The sequence below is a fragment of the Camelus bactrianus genome, chromosome 4 (genome assembly GCF_048773025.1).
Source record: "Camelus bactrianus isolate YW-2024 breed Bactrian camel chromosome 4, ASM4877302v1, whole genome shotgun sequence".
Classification (NCBI taxonomy): domain Eukaryota; kingdom Metazoa; phylum Chordata; class Mammalia; order Artiodactyla; family Camelidae; genus Camelus; species Camelus bactrianus.
Window position 1 is genome coordinate 17978771 of NC_133542.1, and position 25395 is coordinate 18004165.

Below are 25395 nucleotides of genomic sequence, written 5' to 3' on the forward strand. Positions count from 1 at the left end.
CCTGTTCCCAGAGTGTAAGTGGGAACTTTTTGGCCCTACGATGCCTGTGCAATCCCAGCTATTCCGCTCCATGACCATTTAATGTTCCAGATAACGAGGGAGCTGAAGGAGGGAAGGGAAAGTCTAACTCATGGGACATGGTCTTTGATTTTCTCACTTTTAAACGCCCCGAGCATTTGTAGTTTTTGTTATTGTACCCTCGTGGTAGTATTATATCAACAACATTTAATAATTAAAAGATATCTTTACAAAAACAAACAAAGGAACCAGAGATGACGGGGGATGCACAACGCCACCCGCTATCCCTCATCACCTTCAGAAAGTGAAAGCTGGCTCTCAAGACGGGCTGAAACCGACCATCTGTTACTCTAAGCCCGAGTGCTGGCTACCCCTACACTTCTCCTAAATGGGGCTGAGGCAGAAGACATGAGTCTCCTTTTAGGAAAAAAACCCAGTATTTTGGAAATATGTAACTCTACCTACAATAGAGACAATCTAGTCCAGAGCATGTAGTAATTCAGAACCAATTAATTTTCTCTGATTTTATGGAAACACTTTGGGAGAAATTTTGCCCTGAGTAGGGGACGCAGGAGGCCTTTCTGGCTGACCTGAGGAAACAGGCTCCCAGAGGCAGAGTGCGGGGCAGGGTCGCAGGCAGCCCGGTGGATGCGTGGCTGTGTTATGGGGAAACTCCTAAAGTCATGCAGGGGCCGCTGTTCAGATCTTCACGTAGCTGAAACTTTATGGAGCTCTCAGTTGGAATCTTGGAAAATTAGGGAGACAGTGAACTGAATTGCTGGAATCCATGGTGTGTGTCACAAGAGGGGAGATCCTGCGCCCATGGCATCAGGGGATGAGGTAGGGCACAAAGACAACGTGGGGTCTCGGTTGAAGACAGGGTCCTGTATCTGAGTGTGCCCTCGGTGTTGAAGGGGAAAGTTCACGGTACTGGTGAAAGATGGTCCTGACAACGTGAGATCCAGTGACAGAGGGAACTCTGGGTGGAGAAAGGCATCCAATGGTTATATGGTGAAAGAAAGGAAAGTAAGTGGGTGGTAGAGTCTAGTCAGAGGGTGGAGGCCAGCAGTAAGGAGGCCAGAATGAGCAAGGACAGTGGATCTCAAAGGTGACAGTGAGAAGTAGCTTCCTGGCTCCACAGACAACATAATGTCTGCTTCCTTGGTTACTCGAACTCCTCAGAGAAAAGATCTTGCTGCAACTGGTCCAGAAGGCCAACCACCAAAGGAAGCTTGGGCAGGTTCTTGAAAGAGACAGGAAATACAAACTACACTCAATAGCAGTATGGGGAAGGGCAGGCCTGGCAGGGGTCACACTCTCCCCCCAGTCTACTTTCATGATATCCTTTTTCTTTCAATTGAAGGATAGTTGATTTACTGTATTAGTTTCAGGTATACAGCACAGTGACTTGCTATTTTTATAGATTTTCACCATACAAACTTACCGTAAAATACTGACTCTATTTCCTGTGCTGTACGTTGCGTCCTGGGGACATTTGTTTTACAACTGCTAGTTTGTACCACTTAAACCCCTTTATCTAATTCTCCCCTCCCCTCACTCCTCTCCCCTCTGGTAACTACTAGTTTGTTCTCTGCATCTGGGGGTCTGTTCCTCTTTTGTTATATTTGTCATTTGTCTTGGTTTCTAGATTCCGCATAAAAATGAGAACACAGCATTTACCTCTCTCTGTGTGACTTACTCCACTAAGAGTAACACCCTACAGGCTTTTTATAGCCGCTCCAGGGCTTGATCTCACAAAGTTTCTCTGAGGTTCCTCCTCTTACATCAACTCTAGGCTGCACCAGGGCCCTGGAATGCCACAGGCAATCTAGGAACAGGGATGCCTGAAATGACAGGAGAGATGAGTCATCTTTCCCAGAGAGGAAGTAGGCCCAGCGCCATGTCAGTGCCTTTGCAGGGAGCTCTCTGAACAGAGAAAACGGGAGCCTGGGTCACATCAGATGAAGGCAGGATCTTGTAGGAAGCTGAGTAGAATGTTCCACTGGGAATAAACTCTTTCAGGATTAGATTACGAATGCCCAGGGATGCAAAGGCAAAGTTCAATGACAATACATAGTAAGGTTCACGTGTACAGAGCTGTGTCATTTTAAAGCTCATTCATACACATTGTCCCAGATGATCATCACAACAACCCCTTGAGGTCTGCAGGCCAGTACTCTCTCAGAAGAGAAGCCTGAAGCTTAGGGAAGTTAACAACTTGGAATTAGGTCCAAAAGCAGGACCCAGAAATTCTGCCTCCAAAACCAATATACCTCCTATCACCACTGTATCTTCCACTATATCTCATTTCACCACCTCATGGGCAAGATCCATGGTCCAACTCAATCACTGCTCAGTTCCAGTGGATGGACTGAACGGGGATTAGAAGCGTCCCAAGCTTGATATGCTTCTGAAGAGGCTCCCTCCGAGGTCATTCTTCTCTGAGTACGACTGGTTCTAGGAACTGATCTCCTCAGTGGTTGGAGAGCAGAGCTCTCACTGAAAAGAAATACTAAGGTTCATCCGGGGAGAGCCTGGCATTCAACAGCAGAACATTACCATTTATGGCCCCAGCTTTTCTTTCTGCCTCTGTGTTGATGCTGAAAGACAAGGGAAAATTGACATGGGAAGACAACTTCACTGTTCTCTTTCTAAGAAGGCAGCAGACATTCATTACTAGTGAATAATGTAAAAGTCTACATTGACTTGAGATCTGTATTCTTTCTAAGTTACTCATTTTTAAAGCAGTTAAAATATTTTCTAATGATCTTCTTTTATAAAACTCAACGAATGCTTTTCTGTATGTGGTCCTTTTAAAATATTTCACACACTAGTCCTCTGCTGGAGCCAGGCACAGAATCTCAGATCTCTGGGTCATGCATGCTCCGTGTGACAGGGCTCCACTCCTCAAGGACACATTCAGTAGTGTCTGATCAGAGACTTCCGGAGGAGCCTCAGCGTTGCTCTGCAGGTTGGCGCTGACACACCACGGTGGACTGGCCCAGAGACACCTGAGGCTGAAGGTGGCTGATACACAAAGGCAGAGGACTTGTCTTCCTCGGGAGGCTTAATGAGCCTGCACACGGGCCCTGAACCGACTGCTTGAAACCACCCTGGAGCCAGCCCTCTACCACAGCCACTTACTGAAAACATCTTACCTTCCTTATTAAATTCCAATCCACATTTTATCTAGAAGTGAATTAGCCCTCGTAATAGAATTTTCTTATACAAATTCCCTAAAAGTAAATGATAAGCAGTATCTATTTCAAAAAAAAAAACTGCAGAAGCTGACAAATTGAGGATTCATAATATTTGAAACATGGAAAAACCAGGGAAACCCAAGAATGGTCATGTCTATCCCAGGACAGTCAACTAATTCGTTCAGGAGCACTGAAAGAGGAGATGAAGAGACAAGAAATACTTTAAAATAATATGGAAACCCTGCCAAACTAAAATTGGGAAGGAAAGAAGGAAAGGAAAGAACTTAGGAGGTACAAAGGGAAGAGATTTCCCCCATGTCGAAGACTCTCTTCCTTACATTACCTCCGAAATTCACACACAGGTCTTTTTTAACTACCTCAATTACATTACCGTGTAGGTTGTGGTAATATCTCTCAAAATCAACCAACTATTGAGATCTTCAAATGAATGAACTCTAATATCCTTTCATATACGCCTGAGCTTTCTTTCCCACCACTACAGAGGTGCAGGGATGCAAAGATCATTACTCACAGGAGCAAAGACAGCTAACTGTACTATTCATTTATTCATCATCGACTAAATGTCAAGCAATGAGCTCTGATATGAGAAACAGATTTGTGAAAGCATGGGAACTTACTACTAGCAGAGACATTTAATGCTCTTCAACCCTGGGATGGATTTCTAATTACTGCTGCATTCTCTCCCTCCTCCCCCAGACTGACAGCTGTCACAAAGTCTCTTTACTGGAGATGAATCAGGAGGCTCTGGCCTGCACAGCCCGCTGCAGGTAGGATCAAAATTTCACCCTTTCTCTCGCCACGTAGCTATCGACTGGCCAGAGAGGCCATGGCCTTCTTGTAGCTGAACATTCATCCTCTCTATAATAGGAAAAACACTAAGTACTAGAGTTGATTCTTGCCAGTGAATGACTTATTCTTAGCTCTGGAGGAAATCCTTAAGAAGAGACAGGTACTCTCCTGTGTCAGAAGCCTGTGTACCAGATTTAGTTCCGCCCCTGTCATATGAGGACTGCTGGGGGCTCCCTTCCCGGGGACTGGGTGATCGGGTCCCACAGTGAACTGGACCCTGCTTTCTGCCCGCCTTAAGCTCTAGCTACTGTGACATCGTCAGCACAATGAGCTTCCCTCATGTTCCAAAAGCATTCCATTACAGAAAAAAGAGGGAGTCATTTTATAGAAATCTTTGTAAAATCTCAATCCGACTTTTGCTTCCCACTTGTAGATTTACAGCCAGAAAGTGAAAGAGAATAGGCAGTCAAGGTGAAGGGGTGAATGAGGGCACCAGTTTGAATGCTGACAGTTACTGCTTAAGGTCTTGTACAAAGGCTACATGAACTTAGATTCACAACATATACGTATCTTTCCACAATAGTATACCAACCCTTCTGTAGGGATGTCTATATTGGGATACAAGAAAACTATATGGTATGGGAAGGAATGGATGGATCAAGGAAAGCGGGGAGGGAAAGAGGAAATACGGTCTTCCTGGAGACGCTAGCTGGTACTCTGCTTTTTAGGCTGCCCACTTTTGACAGTCAGTCAGATACTGAGAAGGAGGTGGGCCATTTTCAAAGCATTTTGGAGAAGGAAATAAATAATACCCCAATATGGATTGAAGTGGAGAAAGAAAAAATAGCTATCATTTAGTCAGTCCTTACTGTGTAGAAAGCACTATGCTAAGTGCTTTAAAATGAATAATTTTTTTTACATGTTAACACAGTTTTACTTTTCATAAAAAAGGCCTTATGTTCCAAAGCAAAAAGGGGGGGGGTCGTGAATAGAGCGATATTGTTTTTGCATTTTTGCAATTCTCTTTAATGTTTGGGTTAATAGAATACAGCTGGATTCTCATGTCTGCCTCTGCATTCAATCTGTGCTGCGATGACACTTCATGCAGCTGCTGGAAAATTCCACTGCACCCTTGTGAGAGGATGAAAGTGAACGAAACAAATGACATCTTCAATTATTAGGAGGACAGTTTTCCCAAGACCCGCAGAAAGCTCTTCGGTAGTCCTGGGACCACACTTTGTGAACCACTGCTTCATAGAGATTATTTGATTATTTATCACTTCCCTCTGACTGTGAGCTGTGAGCGTAGGGTCGAGGTAATGAATGTGTTTACTATAAGAGCTCCATGACTATTTCTAACACATTTCATCTTTGAGCATATCAAAGCTCAAGGAGGTTGAGTTCCCAAGACCACTCACATGTCCTGGTACACACACAGCTCAATGCAAAAAACTATATTTTGAATTAAAAGAGGTTTTTAAAATTTCATATTTTGGAGACATATCTCTCTCTATATAATTAACTATATCTACATCTCTATATATAATTTTTTAACCACTTTCTACCTGCCCCCCGTCACTCTTTTTCTTGTTTGCTGCCCTTCTTTATTTGGAAGCTACTGTTGCATTTTTTTGCTGGTTTTAACCTAAATGATGAAAGAGTATTTGTTTGTTTTTATAATTATACAAGAACTACATAAAAATAGAACTTCATAAAAATATTTACTTTGATATGTGTGTGTGTTGAAAATTTTTTCAATCAATTCCAATAAATAAAAGCATTTGACCACTATGGGGTCACTTCCCAAGTCCAGCCACCTTCCAAGAGGTAACCACTGTTAAGTGTTTGATGGGTATTCTTTCACAGTTTATGTGTATGTGTGTGATTGTGTGTATGTTTATATACATGGCATTATGCCGGAAGTATTATTCAATATTTTTTTTAACCTAATATTCGTTCAGAAAATATTTCCATCTCATTACATATGGCCTGACCTATTTTCATATAACCAGTGGGTGTAGCAGAGTTTAATTACTATTTGATAGTTATACTGTTATGGATATTTAAGTACAAACAATACTGCAATAAATATGCAAGTGTGCCTTTATCCTCATGAGAGAACATAGCCCTAAATTAGGCACCTAGAAGGAAAACAGCTTGGTCAAATTTAGTAGAATGGCTTGGTCTACTTTCATGTGCATTTTGAATACTAATAGTTACTGCCTAACGTTGTATACAAAGGCTACGCTAATTTATATTCAACACATTAGATATGGATCTTCCCACAATATTATGCCAAGTCTGTATATAAGTGATCTTTTACATCTTTAATTTGTCTTTTTCTAATCGGTTATTGTATTACTCAAGAAAATAAAAACTATACCACTTCTTTTAACAGAGAGAAATGAATATAAAGGAAATAGACCAGGAAAGTTATTGGAGACCTTGGGGAGCCGAGGGAAGTATTGGAGGTTCTCAGAATCTGTAAGTTTGGAGAAGGGGACACCCGGAGTTGGTGTTAGAATTCTGAGGGGAAATGGCCGCCCTGCTAATGCTGGTATCGTGGGGATTTGAAGGAGGGTTCTATTCTCACAAGTAGGAGTTGGCTATGGTACCTTGAGAACTGAAATGAGAGGAATCAGAACAGAGCACCGTGGAAACATGCTGGAAATGGCAGCTGACGGTTGTTGCTGGAGTTATGTTGACACAATACAACAAAGTAAGGAAAGAGGAAGGCCCATCGCCTTCTTCCAGACTTCCCATCTCTCCTTAGACACCCTACTACAAGCAGAACCTAACAGGAAACAAGCTGGGAAGGGTGAAAAATGATTCACAGAATCCGAGCACCATCAGTACAAAGCAGGATAGAAAAGAGCACGTTTGCAGCTGAGACACAATAGTGAAGCCAGCACAGCAGTGAAGTTGACAATCGTTCCCTGTATGATGCTGGGATCTGTAGTAGGAAATACAGATTTGTTTCTCATCCCTGTTTCTTAGGAGCACAGAGCTCCTAAGGAGAGCAACAAAGCTGTCTTTTGTTATGTTAGTGACATGACTCTGGGACTTGAACTAAGTAAGGGTGGGGGCTGCTTACTAGAAGAACCAACCACGTGATTAGAAGGTTGGCACTTTCAGTCTCAAGGTCTCCAATACCCACTGCTCCAACCTCCCAAGAGGGGCTGACACATAGTAACTGACTATACTTCAATTAAAAATAAATTAATAAATAAAATTAAAAATTAGAAAAAAAGAACATTCTAATGGAGAATGCATTTGTTGAAGTTGGCATATTTATTCCAAAGAATCCTTGACTTTGTTTTTCATGCATACAAGTTAAACAATATCAACGATGAATGAAATATTCTAAATGCAAAAAAAGTTTCAAAGATTAGAAGAATTTAAACACAATTTGTTGTGTAGTCATGGACTACAAAAATGCCATGTTTCATCCTGATGCTTTTCTAAGCAACTAAACTATATTTGAATTTACAATTTCATAGATAAGGCTATGCAGAAAGTGATAAAACCAGAGAAACAAAAATGGAAATCTTGTGTGTGATTTTATATGTTGTTACACTTTATGTAAAAAAAACTTTTACCTCTTGGAGGATCACAAAAACATTACTGGAAGTCCAAATGCTGTATGTTTCTAAATTTAGTTAAAACATAATAATAAAAAGGAATTTGTATCTTATTTGTGTAATAAAATTCAAAAGAAATTTATAATGCTACCAGGAAACCATGTTAGATCTGGACAAATATCAAGAATGTAAGAAAAATACCTTATTTTTTGATTATATACCATTTGTAGCCCAATCATGAACAAATGTAGTGGATTCAGGTATGTTTTCATATAGAATAATAACAAAACAATCAAATAGAAGAATGATCTATTGACCGCACTGAAATAAAAAAAAAAACTGAGTATGGTCAACTTAGGAAATCAATCCATTGGAATACTACGATAGCGAAACAAAAATGCTCTGGGTCGAGGATATGAAAATACAGAAAAGTGCATGCAATCATGAACGATCCATTATTTGCCTTAAAAATGATTATGCTAAATTTGTGTCTTATTCAACTCATAATGTTGCTTTTGTGACTTGAAATACAATAAGCATTTTTAGTGTTGTATAAAGGATACATGCATTTTCTTTAGTTTTGCCTGTCCTAAAAACTACATCAAAAACAGACACTCGATGGGTATCCGGTCAAACGCAATCATGACACTTCACACACAACCTAAAGATGTTTACCAAATATTAAAAGATATAATATCAAGTGACAATATACATTATGCTGAAATCTAAAGCATCTTGGCACAAATAGGTTATTTTATGCAATTTAATTTGGTGAGATGACATTTTGAACCAAGTGGGAAAATTTAATAAAGCTCTACCAAAACCCCCAGAAACCCATCCACATATAAAGCAGCTGGCTTCACAGAGGCCTATCCGTTGCTTACAACAAATGAGGGAAAGTAACTTTGAAAGTATGCTGATAAATGGAAAATGCTAGGAACAGATATGAATGCACTTTCCGAATTTGAAAATAAATGGGAAAAGAAGTTAAGAAATTGGAAATGTCGGAATCACTGGATGAAAGTATCCATTATTATGGGCTATAAGCATATAAGCCATTAACTTGGCTCTTAAATATTATGATGATTTAAGTTCTGTACAAATTAATTTTCAGTGGTTTTAAGCAAGATTCAACATCAGTAATTTGTAATATAAAACTGATTTCATGTTTGGATCTTCTGAAATGATTCATGAATGTGGTTTAATGCAATCTTACCAAAATTTGGAAGTGGTCTTGTAAATTTTATAGAAAATACTAGTCACAGTGGGATGCTGCCAAACAATTCTCAGTGAACTGAAGTTAATTAAAAATAATTTAAGACCACAAAATATGTCAAAAACAGCAATCTTTTTTTCTTGCAGATTAAAAAAGTTGAAGTATAGTTGATTTACAGAGTTTCAGGTGTACAGCAAAGTAATTCTTATACATAGATATGTACATACATCCTTTTTAATATTCTTTTCCATTATAGGTTCTTACAACATACCGAAATAGTTCCCTGTGCTATACAGTAGTTCCTTGTTGATCTACTTTATATATACTAGTGTGTATCTGTTAATCCCAAATTCCTAATTTATCCCTCCCCTCACTTCCCCTTTGGTAACGGTAAGTTTGTTATCTATCTCTGTGAGTCTCTTTCTGTTTTTTAAATAAATTCAGTGGTATCATTTTTTAAGATTCCACATAAAAGTAATATATGATATTTGTCTTTATCTGACTTACTTCACTTAGTATGATAATCTCTAGGTTCATTTATGTTGCTGCAAATGGCATTTTTTTCTTTTTTTGAGGCTAATATTACATTCTATATATATATATATATAGTAACAACCTTTAATGAAAAAGAACAGGAACACGAATGTAGACACATATATATGCATGACTGGGACATTGTGCTGCACACCACACAAAGAAGGATAGATACACCACTTCTTTATCCAGTCAGCTGTGGATGGACATTTAGGTTACTTCCATGTCTTGGCTATTGTAAATACTGCTGCTATGAACATTGGGATGCGTGTATCTTTTTGAATAAAAACAGCAATTCTTCACAATGAAAAGAAGATAATCAAAGAAGTATAGTTTGAAAATGGATTAGTTTCCTTTTATTAGCATGAAGAAAGTAAAATTATAATGACTTCTGCTTTGGGTATAGGTAAAACATTTAAATTTAAAATGTTAATTTTAATTTATTTACTTTTAATTTTTCCATTTTTTTCAACTAGTTTAGCGCGGTAAGGAAACTTAACCATTTTCAAAATTCATAAAAGCAAGCGCATAGGGGAACAGTTTATCTTTTGCCTCCAGCCAGCCTCAGCTGGGCACTGATCGAGTCCCTGTCATTCCACCTGGAGGACTGGAGGATCCCATTACTTCGTACATTCATGTCCAGACTGTAGCTGCCTTTCCCCTTTCCCTGAATTCGACTTTCTCCTCAGAAACATTCCTCAGTCTGAGAACACAGCACAACACGCCCTGCTACCGAGCCGTCAAGCCCCGAAGAAACCCACGCGGGTGTGAACCGCTCGGGCCAAAGCCTCCTGCCAGGAAGGGAAGGACGGGCGCGGGCAGGTGCGGAAAACGAAGGGCTCTGGGCGGAGCCGCGGCCGGCGGGGACCGGGAGGCCCGAGAAGGAAGCCGACTCACCGCTCTCGCCGCCCCCACGCGCTCGCGGGGCCCCGGCGGCGCCTCTCCCGGGCCGGGGCTCCTGCCCGCGGCGAACCCCACGTCCTCCCCGTGGCCGCAGCGCCCGAGTCCGTGGGGGCGGGACGCCCAGGCGGGTCCCGCGGGGTGGGCGGTGCCTGTCGGGCCGGCACGGCGAGCTCGCGCGCCCCCTCCCGGCCGGCGGGGCGCGGTGGAGACAGCTTTGCGCGCACTCGATGAGCGGCGGTTTGGGGCGCAGTTTCACTGTGGTCCACTACATCACTGAATTGAATGGCATAATCTATTCGCTGATGGCGCTGGTGATGCTTTTGTTCCAGCCCCTCCTGCTCTCCCGGCGGTGAAAAGCAGGAAACCCTCATGCTTTTGAGATATCTGAAAAGGATCGCTTCTCAGTCACACCAGAATGACAAGAACCACTTTAATTTTTTTCGCTACAAAATAGGAGATATCAACATCCAGAAGACGCAAGCCACCAGTTTCTGTCATCAGATTCTCAATCTGTTCCACATAAACTGCAGTACAGACCTTCAATCTGTTCCACACTGAAGACTGCAGTCAGTTTGGAGAAAGAGCTGCTGGTTAAGTTACTCTCTAGCCAAACTGGAACTGGAGCAGAAGATGAAAGTAGACAATCTTCTGGCTTGTCCTTACTTGGGAATGTTGTCCAAAAAGTACTTCTAAGAAATCAGCAGTTATCTAAAGGAGAAGTAATACAGCTGCCTTGCCTTGGAGGTTGAGTGAAGTGCGCTTTTCCCCATTTAGTAAATTCTAAAGAAAAATCGGGAAATGAGAAAATTATTCTCATGACCCTCTAATCTGTATATTATTGCCTTGCCTAATGAACATATTTTTCTAAAAAATAAAGAAGAGCAGGCATGTTACCATTTATTCTCTGTGCAGTTACTCTGTTACTCTAAAGTTCTGAGTGTGACCATCCGTGTTCACAGTCCAGCTTTTCCCAGAACATTGCTAAGTGTGCACTCGGATTTCTGGGGATACGATGACCTCTGCAGTATGTGCTTCTGTAGCTGCCTAAAGGGGACATTTTCAAGTTGAAGAACTGTATGTAGTGGGAGGGGCTAGTACATCATGCTCTGGTTTTCCAAAGGATGGGGGCTTTAGGAAGAGGGACAAGGTTGTTGGTGACTGTTATTGGTATCTTACCCATAGGGCTGTGAGTGTGTTCTTTAGTTTCAAAAATTCGTCAGTCTGTCCTTGATCCCATAAAACAGGACCAACAGAATCTGAGAGATGATCAAGCATATAGAAACTCTCACTACAATCCTGGCTAGGAAATTGTTACTGATGAGAAAATACAGACTTGGGTTAAATAATTTTCCTTATAGCTCAAATGGTTCAAAACAGTACCTGGAATTGAATCCAGGTCTTTCTGACTTCAAAGCCAGCACAGTCTTGCCCCTTGATCTGCTGCCTTTCCACAGTGGAAAACACTAATACAGGAAATTCTCCTGTACTGTAGATGATATGGACAATGGCTTTCAACACAGGCACCCTGTTCAACGTGAGCTGCGGCCTTGGGTTGTGACAGTGACTGACTTGAAGTTTAGAACTACTGAATATCCTTGACGTGGGGGTTATTGTGCCTGATTCTTCCAGCTGAAAGCAATCATGAATGTGACTCAGGTGTGACAAAACGAAAGCCCAATCCTGTTTTTCCCCTTGATGTCACTAAGTTGGTCAAAGGCATCGTCATCCCACAATCTTCCAAGCTAGAGTTATCACTGCCATCTCGCTCAGCAAGATGTTGCCTCTTAGGCAACAAGTCATCACATCCCATCCAAAACAGAAGTCTGATAAAATCCTGAAACGACTCAACTTTTGTTGGGAGAACTGTGGGAGAAAGAGCAGATTGCTCATTCATCCTACTCCCCTCATATCAGACTCAGAGATACAAGTTCTACAAAGGGAGGGGAACTCAGCCTAGGCTAGACAGAGATGGCCATCTCAGTAAGGGCTGTGTGGCACACTGACCGTGTTAGGATCATTTGGGGGGAGTATATTCAGCTGCCAACATATAGTGTCAGCAAACCACTACATTGTGACTTGCTCAGCCCAGTGGATTCCCATGTCTAGGACCTAATCATAAAACTCAGTTGTCCTTGGACAGCATTTTGCAAAGTTTTCTTTTATCCAGAATCTCATTGGAGATGTTATGAAGAGTGATTTTCAGATCAGAGATGGGAAGTGACTTCCATCTAGGCTGTGGTGGGATTCAGAGATAGGACTCACAGCCCATTCTGAATGTATAACTAGCGCTCTTTTGGACATGTTGAATCTATCCACGTTTTACCTTGTCACCAGTCATGCAAGATTGAGAAAGATTCTCAACACTAGTAAGGTGTGCTGATTTGAGACTCTTATTTCCAGCAGCACTGAGTGAATGGTATGCTTCCTTCCCCCTCAGGTGGCTGTGGCTGACAGGATAGCTCAGATGCCCACAAGTCACCCTCCTGGAGCCCCGAATTCAGAAAGCCTATGCCCTGCTCACCCTGAACCTCACTCCTCCCCCCACTTCTCCTCTCATCCTCCTATGGCATCCATCTACACCAGAAGCAAATCTTCTGTCACCAGCATAAGTGTATTCAAGACCCCGAGGATTCTTCCCTTCACCTAGTTTTATTGAGATATCGTTGACGAATAATATTGTTTTAGTTTAAAGTGTACAGCATAATGATTTGATATATGTATATATTGTGAAATAATCACGATAAGTTTAGTTAACATCTGTCACCTCACATAGTTAACAATTATTTTTCTTGTGATGAGAACTTTTAAGATCTTCTCTCTTAGCAACTTTCAATACAGTATTGAAATACAGTATTTATACAATACAGTATTGTTGATTACCGTCATCAAGCTGCACATTACATCCCCAGAACTTATTTATCTCGTAACAGGAAGTTTGTACCATTTGACCGTCTTCACCCATTTTGCCCACCGCCAACCCCCACCTCTGACAACTACCCATCTGTCGCCCGCTTTCATGCTCTTCATGTATATTTATTCATTTAATACAATAATCCTATGAAAAATACTATTACTGTCCCCTATGTTAAAGGTGAGGAGTGTAGTATTTATGTTATTTGCAAATTTTTCACTACTGGTAAATAGAGCTGGGATCAAACCCTGGCTCCAGAGACACATTCCTTAACCACTAAACAACTATCATGGCACGCTAGATCACTAGTCCAAAATAGTACAACAAGATGTGTTGAAGAATAACCACTAGCCTGCACACAGCACTTTGTATATGGTTTCACAACTACTCTTTCCATTTGTATTCCCTCCCGTGCAGCTGCAACACTATGGGGTGGTGTGAGGTTCTGAGATGGGAAGGCTCTTGTTCATGAGCCACAGCTGGTAGGGAGCACAGTTAGACTTGATCTCAGGACAGATTAGGGTCTCGATTATTATCGATTTCACAGAGGGCAGTAGTAGAGACCAAGAAGGGTAAAGTGAGCAATAGTCCTCTAATTCCAGAGAACCCAGCACATGTTTGGTGCTAAGGTTGTAAGAAGTTCTAGAAGTACCTTGTCTGTGGACTGAATGTTTAGATGCAACATGGCCATGGCCCCTCAGAACCTGTGGGTAGGGGGTCTTCAAGAAGGACAAATACTGTATGATCTTACTTATATGTGAAATCTAAATCACTGTAACACTGCTAAAAGTAACTATTCACAGCCAGTTTTGAAATTTCCCTTCCAGGAAATTCCCTTCTAAATAGCTTTTGACCCAAATACACCTCCAGCTGTTCCAGCTACTGATGATGATATCCAATGTGGAATTTCTACAAAAAGTTCTCATCCCAAACATCCTGGCCCTTTGTACTGAAGATGCTGCAGAGACATCTCAGGAAAGACAGGAGAGTGTGGGCTTCCTGGAGCTGGCTAGCATCCTCCAGCATCTTAGGGGTCAGTCCCATCTGTCCTCCAAAAATAACAGACAGGAACACTCAACTTTGGTAGAGAAACACAAATACGTCCCCGTTGTCCACATGGTGAGGGATACATTTTTGTTGTCACAAGTGTCTGTTTAACTATCCCTTGGTTGATCTTACCAGAGTCAAATTTTCCTTTCAGGGGAGCTGAAGACCAGGCTCAGTCCAAATTTCTCTGAGGTCATTTCCCTATCTGGAACCTCCATGGGAAAGGTCTGGAAGAAATATGTCTTAGGTAGACAGTGGGTACCCTCTGTTACTATTTGCTCTTCCGCTCCCCTGAAAAGGAAAATTTAACTTTGATAAGATCAACCAGCAAATAGCTAAAGGGATACCTGTGACAGAAAAACAAAATGTTGCTCACCATCTGGTTCTGCAAGAATGAAGTCACTGCCATCGCTGACCTTTAACACACCCTGAAAGGAGTTCAGAGGGGAGATTAGGGATGAGTCACTCTGTGCTCTGGGAAAACTGGCAGAACACGCTTTCAGATAGATATTTTCAGGAGAAAATTTTATGAACCGAATTTCTTGCACCTTCTCATACTCAGAAAAGCACTAAAATCATTAATGGAGACATCTGCTCCTCAGGAGTAGCGGCAAACTTCTACCAAGATGTGTGCTCGATTACTCATACCCCCTTTACCAACATCACATATATACTGACCTCCCCTCTTGCCTCTTCAGAGCAGTCCCTCAAAGCTATCTGAAAGGCTGTCTTTCGGGCTATAGTCCTCCATCAGTCCTCAGATAAAACTGGACTCACAGCTCTTGTGTTGTGTGTGTGTGTTTTTTTTTTTTTCAGTTGACACCTGCCAGCTTCTTATAAAGCTCTGTGCCCTTTAATAGCATCCTCCCCTCATGTGGGGTGGCTGGGGCTCTAATGGACTCACCTGGAATCTCAGTCCCTCTTCTTATATCTCATGTCTGTCCCCTGCTTTGAATTGTTTCCACATTCATCTGAGGTCTGTCCAAACACCTCCTACCTGACTGCTTTCTTTCGGCCTTCCCCCTTGAGTCTGATGGGTAGCAGAAAGGTCACTTCCCAATAATTCCAGGAATCCCAGCTCTTCCTCCTTCAGAACTTCACAGTGAGACCCAGGGATTTGTCACGATCAGCCACTTTGGGCCTGGACCAGAATTCCAGGTCTGACTTACTTGAAAGTGGCAGCAGAAACTTAGCTCCAGCGGATGGAGATGAAATTCGGCTCTCTATAGTCCAGATGCTTAGAATGATCCTCCAATTATCACAGGAAGGTTGTTGCCTCTGGCTGGAAAAAATTACATTTCTAGCCTCATCATGAGCTACTCACCTCCCTGAATCATTCTCCACAGTGAATTTTCTTCTGGTTCTTAAACCTTTGGTGCTTATCCCTTGCTATCTGCCCTAACGGTCAGCGCCCTGGCTGCCACTCTCCGCCCTGCCAGTGCATCCTTATCAGGTCAGCCCACACAGCCAGCGCTCTTTGTCATGTGACAATAACATAGCTTGCATGACTCTACTTACAGAAAATGTCCAGTGAGCATGTGCTTTCAGTGAATGCTTTCCATGCAAGAAATTATTGACGTGTAGAACTTGAAGGTAATTGATCAGGGAGGTGGGTGAGTAAATTTGCATAGCAGAACTCAGGGATCCTTTGAGAAAGCAGTTAACAAAAGCCTAACCCCTTCATCCCAAGAGTCAGTTATTAAAAACTTGATTAATTGTCTTAGCGTGGTGCTAGATACAATGTAAGTCAGCCCAGGAATAACAGCATTTACAAACTAAATTGTTAACTAAATATAAATGTCTCTTTTTGGTTTAAATTATACAAATATGCCAGTTACATGTGTAAATATTTTGGAATAGGATGCCCATTACTAGGATCACTGCTATGAATTAGAATTTTTTTTCACCTTGCTTATACTTCGTTTCTTTGTTTTTAAATTGGCAAGACATCAAAATTGTCTTCTTTAATTCTAATTTCCTGCCTTCTTCCTAGCTGGAGGTCATGGGAGACCAATATACACAGTCTCTAAGCCAGTATTTGACTACATCCAGCAGATGGCAGGATAACTTCAAGTTTACATAGCTTTGGTTAAGGAATGTGTCATTCACTAGTCAAAGACTCCAAAGCTGAGGGCCTGGAACACGGAGGAGAAAAGTTGCCTAAAACCTTTATTCTCTCACGGCTTTAGCTTAATCCAGCTCAACACTGAAGAGTGAATCACTAAAGGCCATTAAAGGCTTCCAGTAACACATGGAGAGCATAGTTGATGAAGTGACCGCTGCTGCTTACGCTGTGCCCTCAGACCTAAGTCGATTCACCTGCCTTCTTGGTTCAAGGTTGGGGAGCGGCTACCCAAAAGGAATAGTCTATGTGACACTCTCGTAGATCTTCCAGTTGTTCCCTTGACTGTACGTGCACTTGGATGCAGTTCTAATATAAGTCTGAAAAACATGTCAGAAGCTATAATGACTAAATGATGGCAACAGTATTATTGTCATTCAAAAAGATTTTGCATTCCAGGATGAGAACTGTCTTCAGAGCCAGTTTACAAGTGGATAAGAATATCAGACTCATTGCTTTATCTTAAAATGAAAACTGTTTAATTCAAGTTGATTACAGCCTTACCGACCACATGATTAGTAAAAATTTCCAGTGATTAGATCTGGGCTATATGGCATTAATTTAGCATACTGCATCCAATGTACTGTCATTCTAAGAGCATTCAAAATTAATGTATTTCTATTTTCTAGAAAATAGAGTCAATTTCTATTTACTTACTTCTTGGACCTTCTTATCTGTTTATATATGAACACAAATTTACATATGTATCTATTCATACGATGTCTCCTGTGCACACTTACAGTTTGGACTAAAAGAAACAGTCCCAGTAAGAACTGGAAATAAACAGAAAAATCAGTTAAAAACAGTAAAATACCTTAATTTTTGCAATTTTAATTATGAAAGTTTTCATTCAAAAATTAAGAGAAAAATCTAAATTGCTTTTGAATATATATTTAAAAATTAATGACAATTGGAGAATTGAAAGGAGTATCATATGTCAAAGACATATAGAAGTACTGTTAAAAGTAAAGCATAAATCAATACATTTGACAACCAAACATATAATGGTTAAGATAATACATATAAACTGCTTAAACTTCCCTATTAAAAGAAAAACTTGTTGATTGGTTTGAAACAGTAATCCCACTATTACTTTGAATAGGGAGAAAAGCCTAAAATCAAACAATGCTAAATACTTAATAGTAAAAAAGTTTTAAAAAGAAATGGGCAAAGACAGAGCAAGAAAATGCGACAAAGGGAAGAAATTAAAAGTGGCAATATTAATATCAGAGAGATACTGATAATGATTAATATCAATATTGCGGTCTGTGAGAATTCAATGAAAACGTGTTAAATTTTAGAAAAAAGATTGATATATATAAGAAACAAATTGGATCTATAATTAAGTTAGATAAAAGGCATGGAACTAAAATTCAAATAATGTAAAACATTAAGAAAAATTTTACCAATATATGGTAACATGAACAGAAACATGGTAGCACTGAAATTTTAGCACAATGCTATTAGTCTATAAAAATAACATAGAAAAATAATAAGGATAAGAAGAATTGAAACTATGATTTAAAAGAGTAAATTTGTGGTTAAGACTCTGGGGCACTATAAGCTAAAATGGGAAAAAAAAATTCCTTCAAATATTTATGAATCATTTACGAAAATTATCATGTATGAGACTAAAAGAAAATACCAGTCATTCCTCCAGAGCAAAATTACTATAAGTTTTATGCTTAGATCACAATGCCTGCAATTAATTTTACAATAATTTGTAAAGTAATCATTTAGATGTTTCAAATCAGACTAATAAATTATAATCCAGTCAGATTAAAAAAAAAAAACGAGAAATTTAGGAAGTAATGGAAATTAAATCACTATTTTTAAAATTTGCAGAAGAAATCAAAATTGCACACTGAGGTAAACTCATAGCTTTATCAATTGTATGAATTGAAAATAGACTGGCCTCCCTCATGAAAGTCAATAAAAGAATTCGAAATAACATTAATATAAATAATAAAAGCTAACGTTTTTTGAATGTTCACTCTGCAACAGGGAGTATACTAAACACTTTACAGAAAGTATTTTTACCTTCTCAGCAACCCTACCAAGCTCTTAAATAATACATTATTCTCTGCTGCATGTCCTTAGATAATAGTAACTATCATTTATTGAGTACCTATTATGTACAAGAACAACATATAATAGAAGCTATTAAGGAGTGGAATTATGATTCAAACCCAGTCAGTATTTCCTCAAGTCCATATGCTTTCTCCAGTGTGACAGAATTCAAAATCACATTAACAAACTAATTCATCATGATTAAAAACAGTATCTTAGAAATATAAAGGTGATTTGATACCAGAATATACTTTTATATAATGCATCATTTATCAAACCAGAGCTTGATAAGTGATAATTTCTTAGAGATTAATTGCAATGTGGAGTCTAAAGCCAAAACAATGAGCTTTAAAAATTCTGTTACATATAAACCTATCATTCTGACTTGCTGTTTGAATAGGTCTTTTCTACCTATGCTTAATTTTATAATACATACATTGGTCATTTGGAAAATAACGGTTCACTGAGGTATTCAGATCTTACAAATCTATATATATTCGAAGTTGTGTAACTGAGTAATTGATTTGTTAACATCACCATTGTTGTCATTATAAAAGCCTTTAAGTATTGGGAAGTTTGTCAAGATCACAGTGATAGATTTTCAAAAATTCTAATTTTTTATTGGAAGTGCAACTCTTATCATTGGCAACAGATGTTTTCCTTGAAGGTTCATTTAATTAATATCTTGAGAAAATGTCTGTTAAATGCCTAAATCTAAATAACCATCATTTGTCTGTCTTTGGAGTAACAATGGATTTTGTGAAGAGTGGCTAGTTCATTGAAGTATCTTTTTCTTCACACTTCTAGGTGACTTTACGTATTTTTAGAGGGAGAGGTAATTGGATTTTATTTTTAGAGGCGGTACCAGGGATTGAACCCAGGACCTTTATGCATGCTAAGCATGCGCTCTACCACTTGAGCTATACCCTCCACCAAGAGCAGCTAGTTTAGCTCACGACTCAATCACATATTACATGCTTCTCCTCAGAACAATCATTGTGCATGCAGGAAATGTACCTGTCACACAGAACATTAAAAAGACTATCACAGAGAATATTAAAAAGATGTGTACTCAAAAGCCAAGATTTTATAAAATTCAAAATCTTGCTATTTCATCAAGGGTATTCTTAAGTGAAACTGTTTTTTTGTTTTTGTTTTTGTTTTTTTTTACTTCAAGTGCATTACAGTGAAAAATATAACAATTACTAGTACATTTTGGTGCCACTTGTTTGATTGACACAGGCACGAGCAGTCTTGCTTGCTACTGTTTTTGCACCACTGGTACAAGTTGCTAATGTGGTGAAAAAAAAAACAATGTCTTGGTATTATTATAATATCAAGATCAATAATTCTGATTTTGTGGATCCCTTAAAGTGTCTTGGGGACCCTCAGGAGGCCACAGACCACACTTTGAGAACTGCTGGTTTAATCAATCTCCCTGCACCTGCTCTGGTCAAGGCCACTCTCTAGCTTTAAATCCTAAAGTAACTTCCTTGGCTTTTAAGATAAAAATCTACTATCTTCCACCAAGTCTATTATTGGACCTCTTTGCCTTTCTCCAGCTTCATTACATGCCACACTCTATACGTGTCAGTCCAGTTCACCCACTCTGGTCTTTTTCACTTCTTTAAATGTAGGGGCCCTTTCCTGCTATAGGGCCACTCTATGCAGATTTTTTTTCTAACTCTGGGAAATTTTGCTTTTCATGTGTTACTTAACAAGCGCCTCATTCTTCAAGTCTCATACTTCAGATTACTTCCCTAGGGAAAACTGAAGGTAATCTAATGATACTCACCACCATAAGCATCTTTTACTTCTCCTGTGTAGCCCCAGATCCCAAATTTAATAAGTAAAAAGGTAAAAATTTTATTAAAGACAATGTAACATATTCTTACATTAAAAATAGAACATATAAATGCAAATACCATAAAAATAAGTAAATGACTTAGTATAAATAAATAAATAAATAAATAAATAAATAAATAAATAGATAGATAGATAGATAAATAAATAAATAAAATACATACATAATATTTATTTTATAACATGAGGTTCAGCCACAGGTCATCAGTTACATTTCCTTCAATTCTGGAAATAATTGGATAATAATATGCTTAATATTACTGCATATACTAAATACGACTCAAATTATTTTATAGCTGAAGCAGAAGTAACAGTTTTGGAAATGACTGAACAATTAAGAGTCTGAGCTGGGACACCAGTCCCTGAGAATCAGGTTCCTTCTTACTCCCTGAGTTTTCCTATGAGCTTGTTAATGAAAAGAAAGTATCTCCTGATTTCCAGTTGGACAATTTCCCAGGCGCAGTCACTGTCTGTCTTCTCTTTCAGGAAGAGATGGATTCCCTGGAAGTAGCTCTTCAGCACCAGTGTAGGGCCCGCCCTTCCCTGGGCAGAGTCTTGCTCTCCCATCACCTGCACCAAACAGGTGTCCAGGTCCTTCAGCTGCGGATGGAGTCCAGTGCGGAGATTGTCCAGGAGGGTGGTGTCCCAGGAAGCAGAGGAGCGCTCTGCGTGGAAGAGGTTGATCTGCTGGAGCATCTCGTGGAGGACAGAGACGGCCTGGGCCTTCTGGAGCTGGCTGCCATCCACCTGCTCCTGAGGGAATTTGAATGCAATCCTGTACTTCAGACAGGAAAGAAGAGAGGTTGTCCCCATTTGGTCCAGATCTGTGAAGGTGTCCTGCTTTCCCAAGTCCAGGCTCTGAGGCAGGCCACAGAGAATGGAGGGGACAGGGCTGGGGAAGAGCATCACCAGTGCCATCAGGCAAGAGACTGAACGAGCCACTGGTAAGCTCCATGAGGAAGCTTCCGGGAGAGATGAGAGATTATGAGCTTTTGTCCAGTTTCTCCAAGAATCTTCTGTCTGTGTGCCTCTATAGTGTTGAATCTGAAAGTTTTCATTTCATTTTTTCATTTTTCATTTCAGATCTTTGTACTTCCCCATTTTGGACTTTCCTTCTCTTCAAGGGCCTGGAAATTTGTCATTAGTTTCAACTCTTTCTTTATTCTTACAATTGAAGTACAATTTGTTCATTAAAAAATTAGAAGTTCTAATTCAAAGGAATGCTTATCATCTTAACAAAAATCAACTTTGAGCTAATGATAGAGTTATCTGGGTCTTTCTTTCTGATGTTAAGATCAACTGTTAAGGAAGTGTTGCTTGGCTCCTGTAAAAAATCTTTCTCCTGCCTCTCGATAGCCCTCTTGGAAGAGCTGCTCAAGTGTGAAAGATACATGATCTTTAAATGCACGGATCTCACCTTATTCTTTGCTGTGGAATTTCTAATGTGTTAAATTCGGTCCTATTTACTCTGCTTAATTGAGAAAATCACTGAACATTTACTATGTGCCAATCATTGCTCTGGGCTCAGCCTACACCAAGATGATTGAACCTCTAATCTTGCCCTCAAGGAGAGTATAGTGCAGCTACCACTACCGTCCAGGTGTTGGAGCAGGTAGAGTGTGTCTCTGCTGCTTCCTGGCAGCCTCTTTGTCACAGCCCAGGCCACTGTCCTAGCTCGGTCCAAGAAATGGTTAAGCGAACTATTTTTTTCTTTGCTATTTTTATATAGTTTTCATATTGTTACCTCTTCCTCTGTATTTGTATTTTCATTTTTCAGAAGTTGTCCTAATGCTTCTGCAATCTTTTCTATTTCCACTTTGAGGTTTGTTGCAAAAAAAGGAAGAGAAAAGTTAAGTAGAAAGTAGAGGTAACATATTTCCTTTCTGATTTTCAAGATGTCAAAACTTTCCTCTCTCATTTAACATTCCTAGAAAGTAAAAGCAAGCAGTTGTGAAAAAGTAATGCACACGGGGAAGTGGAAAGTAAATGCCGAAAATGGAAAAAAAAAGTGACAACTTCCCTGTTCAAATGACAAAATATCACTTAACCACACAAATCAGGGATTAAGCACTTTACAGAGTGACAGATTTCAAACCAGCCCACGTGAGATTGTTTTAGCTGCAGACAGGGTCAGGAGGAGGGCAGCTGGCACTTTAAGGCAGGTTTTTAGCTAAAAGGCTAGTTTTCAGCTTTGCTAAATGAGAGAATCTATTTAGTTATTTGTCTGTTTAATTTTTTCACTATCCATGGAGATGATCAGATTCAGAGGATTTAATCATACCAACTCACACTCAAAAGTGACCAGAGTATAGACTGGATGGCCATTTTATTCATGTGTGAGAAGTCAGCTCTTACCTGGAAGCTAATAGGTGTTAGTCATTCGGACAGGGTATCGTGTTCACATAACAGATGACATTAGAAATAAAAATGTTTATTAGTGAGCTGAGAATTAAAGGAAGGGAAGCAGATTATGTCAGGGAAACTTCTATCCAGTTCCCATAGTTGGATGTGTCCCCATTATGTGAACAGCTAACAGATGTTGAATGCTTATTTTGTCCAAGCATTATAAGTACATTACATCATCCAGTCTTCACAACAACCCAATGAAATAGATATGATTATAATTTCCACATATCAGAGGAGAAAACTGAGGGCCCCAAGGTCACATAAGCAGTGCAGGTTAGAGCTGTGACATAAACCCAGGCAGTCTAGCCCCAGAGTCCACTGTTCTAGACACTGGATTGGGCTGCCTCCTCCGACAATGTTCTTCCTGTCTGAGATAAACACATAGTGCGTTCTTACTCTCCAGTTAGTCATGAAAAGAGCCATTCACTCATTCCAGAGACGTTACAATACACGTGAAGAGGATACAGCTCCCTTTGCACCTTCTAAGTTCCAGTCCGGCCTTTCAAATGGTGTGTTTTACTGAGCTCTACCGGACTTTTGAAACTCCCTGTTCCCATCTGAGATAACATTTTTTGAAATTTTCCAGAATTCCTCTTACTATCTCTAAGACTTTCTTTTTCTGACACCGTCTTCAAATTCTAGGTCTGTTCACTCTTTGGAGTATGTAGTTCTTTTAGTACCTGCTATGGGACAGAGAGCCCTCTGTGCACCTCCTCCGTGACAGACACCTTGCTGGGCACTCGGGATCTGGCATTACCACCCTCCGGGGAGCTTACAGCCTATCAGGGCAGTCAGATGTTAAATAATTAGATGGATTACTTAATTACAATTGTACAGAGTGTAGCTAAAGGAGAATGCTTACAGTGAATGCGGAGAAACGTGGAGGCAGAATAGTATAGTGGTAAAGTACCACTTCTGTAATTAATTGTGACTTTTAGCAAGTGAAGTAACCTCTCTGAGTTTTGAGTTTCCTCATTTGCAAACACGTAAATAATTATAGTAATTATCTCATAGGGAAGCTGTGAAGATTAAATGAAATGTTTGCAAAACACTTTGCTGATGGGCTGTATATAATTAAAGATTGCTGCCATTAATATTATTAAAAATAATCTGTATCTTACAGAGTCAATAGACATGTCATCACAGGCTTTGAATACTAAGGAAGCCTTATGATCGCTGAGCATGTGGTAGGATACCACTTCTCAATGAAATATCTAAGGAGATGAGATGACCTGTATTATTGCACAATGGCCGAGGCAAAGCTTTTACAGTGAAATGTTGTACGTAGTAGAGGAGAGAGAATCACACAGAGGCAAAGTTGAATTTGTTAGGGAAACCAGCACCTAGCAAAGTGCCTGGCCGACCATAGGTGCACCATAACTTATTTTTAACAAATGTTATCAGTGGTATTATTGGCCAAACAATGTCTTCAGTGAGTTTAAGATGAACTCAGGTGATATCTTTAAAATACATACACAACTGAAATTTTTTAAAGAAGGAGGAAAAGTGTAAATAAGGAAAAAAATAAGAACAATCAAAAGCTTCTCTATTATAAGCTCTTTATCCATTTCCTGCTGACCTGGAAAGCTATCATTTATTGTGCAAACATTCCTCCTTTCTCTGACTTTGACTAGACTTTCTTCCCCTAGAACAACCCAGGAGGTATGAAAAACATGTTAGAATGCTGTGTAGATACTGCTGTGACACACGTGGTTTGGAGTCCTCCATTTGGGTGCTCATGTCACTAAATGTACATTTTTAATTGGCTCTGAAAAAAGAAAAGTGGAAAGGGAAAGGAAAGGGCAAAAAGTGGAAAACACCAGAAAACGAAAGTTTCTTTCCTCATAGTTTAAAAGGCACTCATCACCCAAAGACCTCAGAACTTGCTGAAACTTCCCCTTTAGGCAGTTCTGCACGATCTTCCGCTTCCAAATGGCCCTCCCAGTCTCTGCGTTGTTGGCCCTGGTGATGCTGTGTTCCAGCGTCTCTTGCTCCCTGGGGTGTGAGCTGCTGTGGAGCCATGGCAACCCAGAAACCGACACACTTTTGAAGCAAATGGGGAGAATCTCCATTTGGTCCTGTCTGAAGGATAGGACTGACTTCAGATTTCCTGAGACACTTGTGGATGGGAACCAGGTTGAGAAAACACAAGCCATAGATGTCGTGCATAAGATGCTCCAGCAGACCTTCAACCTCTTCAGCACAAGTGACGCTGCAGCGGCTTGGGACAAGACCCTCCGGAAGAGATTCCTCGCGGTACTTGATCTGCAGCTGGATGGTCTGGAGCCATGCTTGTCGGAGGAAAAGAAGGTGGGACAGTCATCCCTGGGAAGCGAGAATTCCAGCCTGGCTGTGAAGAGTTACTTCGAAGGAATCAGTCTCTACCTGAAAGAGAAAAAATACAGCCTCTGTGCCTGGGAGGTGGTCAGGGTGGAAATCAGAAATCGGTTGGTCCTTGTTAACAAGCTCATCGGAAAACTCAGGAAATAAGCAAGATATTGAGTCTGAGAACGGTTCATCTGATCGACTAAATGGTTATTTTCTAAGACTGAAAATGCAATCTTTAACTTTATTTTTATGCCAAGTGAAAAATAAGTAATAGCAAATGTGGGGGATTATTATAAAACTCTATCAAATGTTATAAGTTACAATAAGTTGTTTAAAACAGAGAAATGCACAATCTATTTGCTACAGCTGAAAAAAAGTTTGTAATT

At 40.0% G+C, this 25395-nt stretch overlaps 2 protein-coding genes across 2 annotated transcripts; one reads left to right on the plus strand and one right to left on the minus strand.

Annotated features, from left to right (window-relative positions):
* Nucleotides 1-20656: 20656 nt before the first annotated feature.
* LOC105061914 (interferon omega-1-like) lies at nt 20657-23865 on the minus strand. The gene is made up of 2 exons (XM_010946051.2): nt 23803-23865; nt 20657-21319 (listed from the first exon to the last, which is right to left on the minus strand). The coding sequence occupies exons 1-2, from the start codon at nt 23863-23865 to the stop codon at nt 20657-20659; spliced, it is 726 nt and encodes a 241-aa protein (XP_010944353.2).
* A 748-nt stretch (nt 23866-24613) lies between these two features.
* LOC105061880 (interferon alpha-14-like) lies at nt 24614-25171 on the plus strand. The gene has a single exon (XM_010946015.1). It carries the CDS (start codon nt 24614-24616, stop codon nt 25169-25171), a length of 558 nt encoding a protein of 185 aa, XP_010944317.1.
* Nucleotides 25172-25395: the final 224 nt, after the last annotated feature.

Coding starts and splice junctions, on each gene's coding strand:
- LOC105061880 (XM_010946015.1), top strand. CDS start 24,614: ATGGCCCTCCCAGTCTCTGCGTTGTTGGCCCTGGTGATGCTGTGTTCC.
- LOC105061914 (XM_010946051.2), bottom strand. CDS start 23,865: ATGCTCAGCGATCATAAGGCTTCCTTAGTATTCAAAGCCTGTGATGAC. Junction 21,320..23,802: donor ATGACATGTCTATTGACTCT/GTAAGATACAGA, acceptor GAAAACTTTCAG/ATTCAACACTATAGAGGCAC.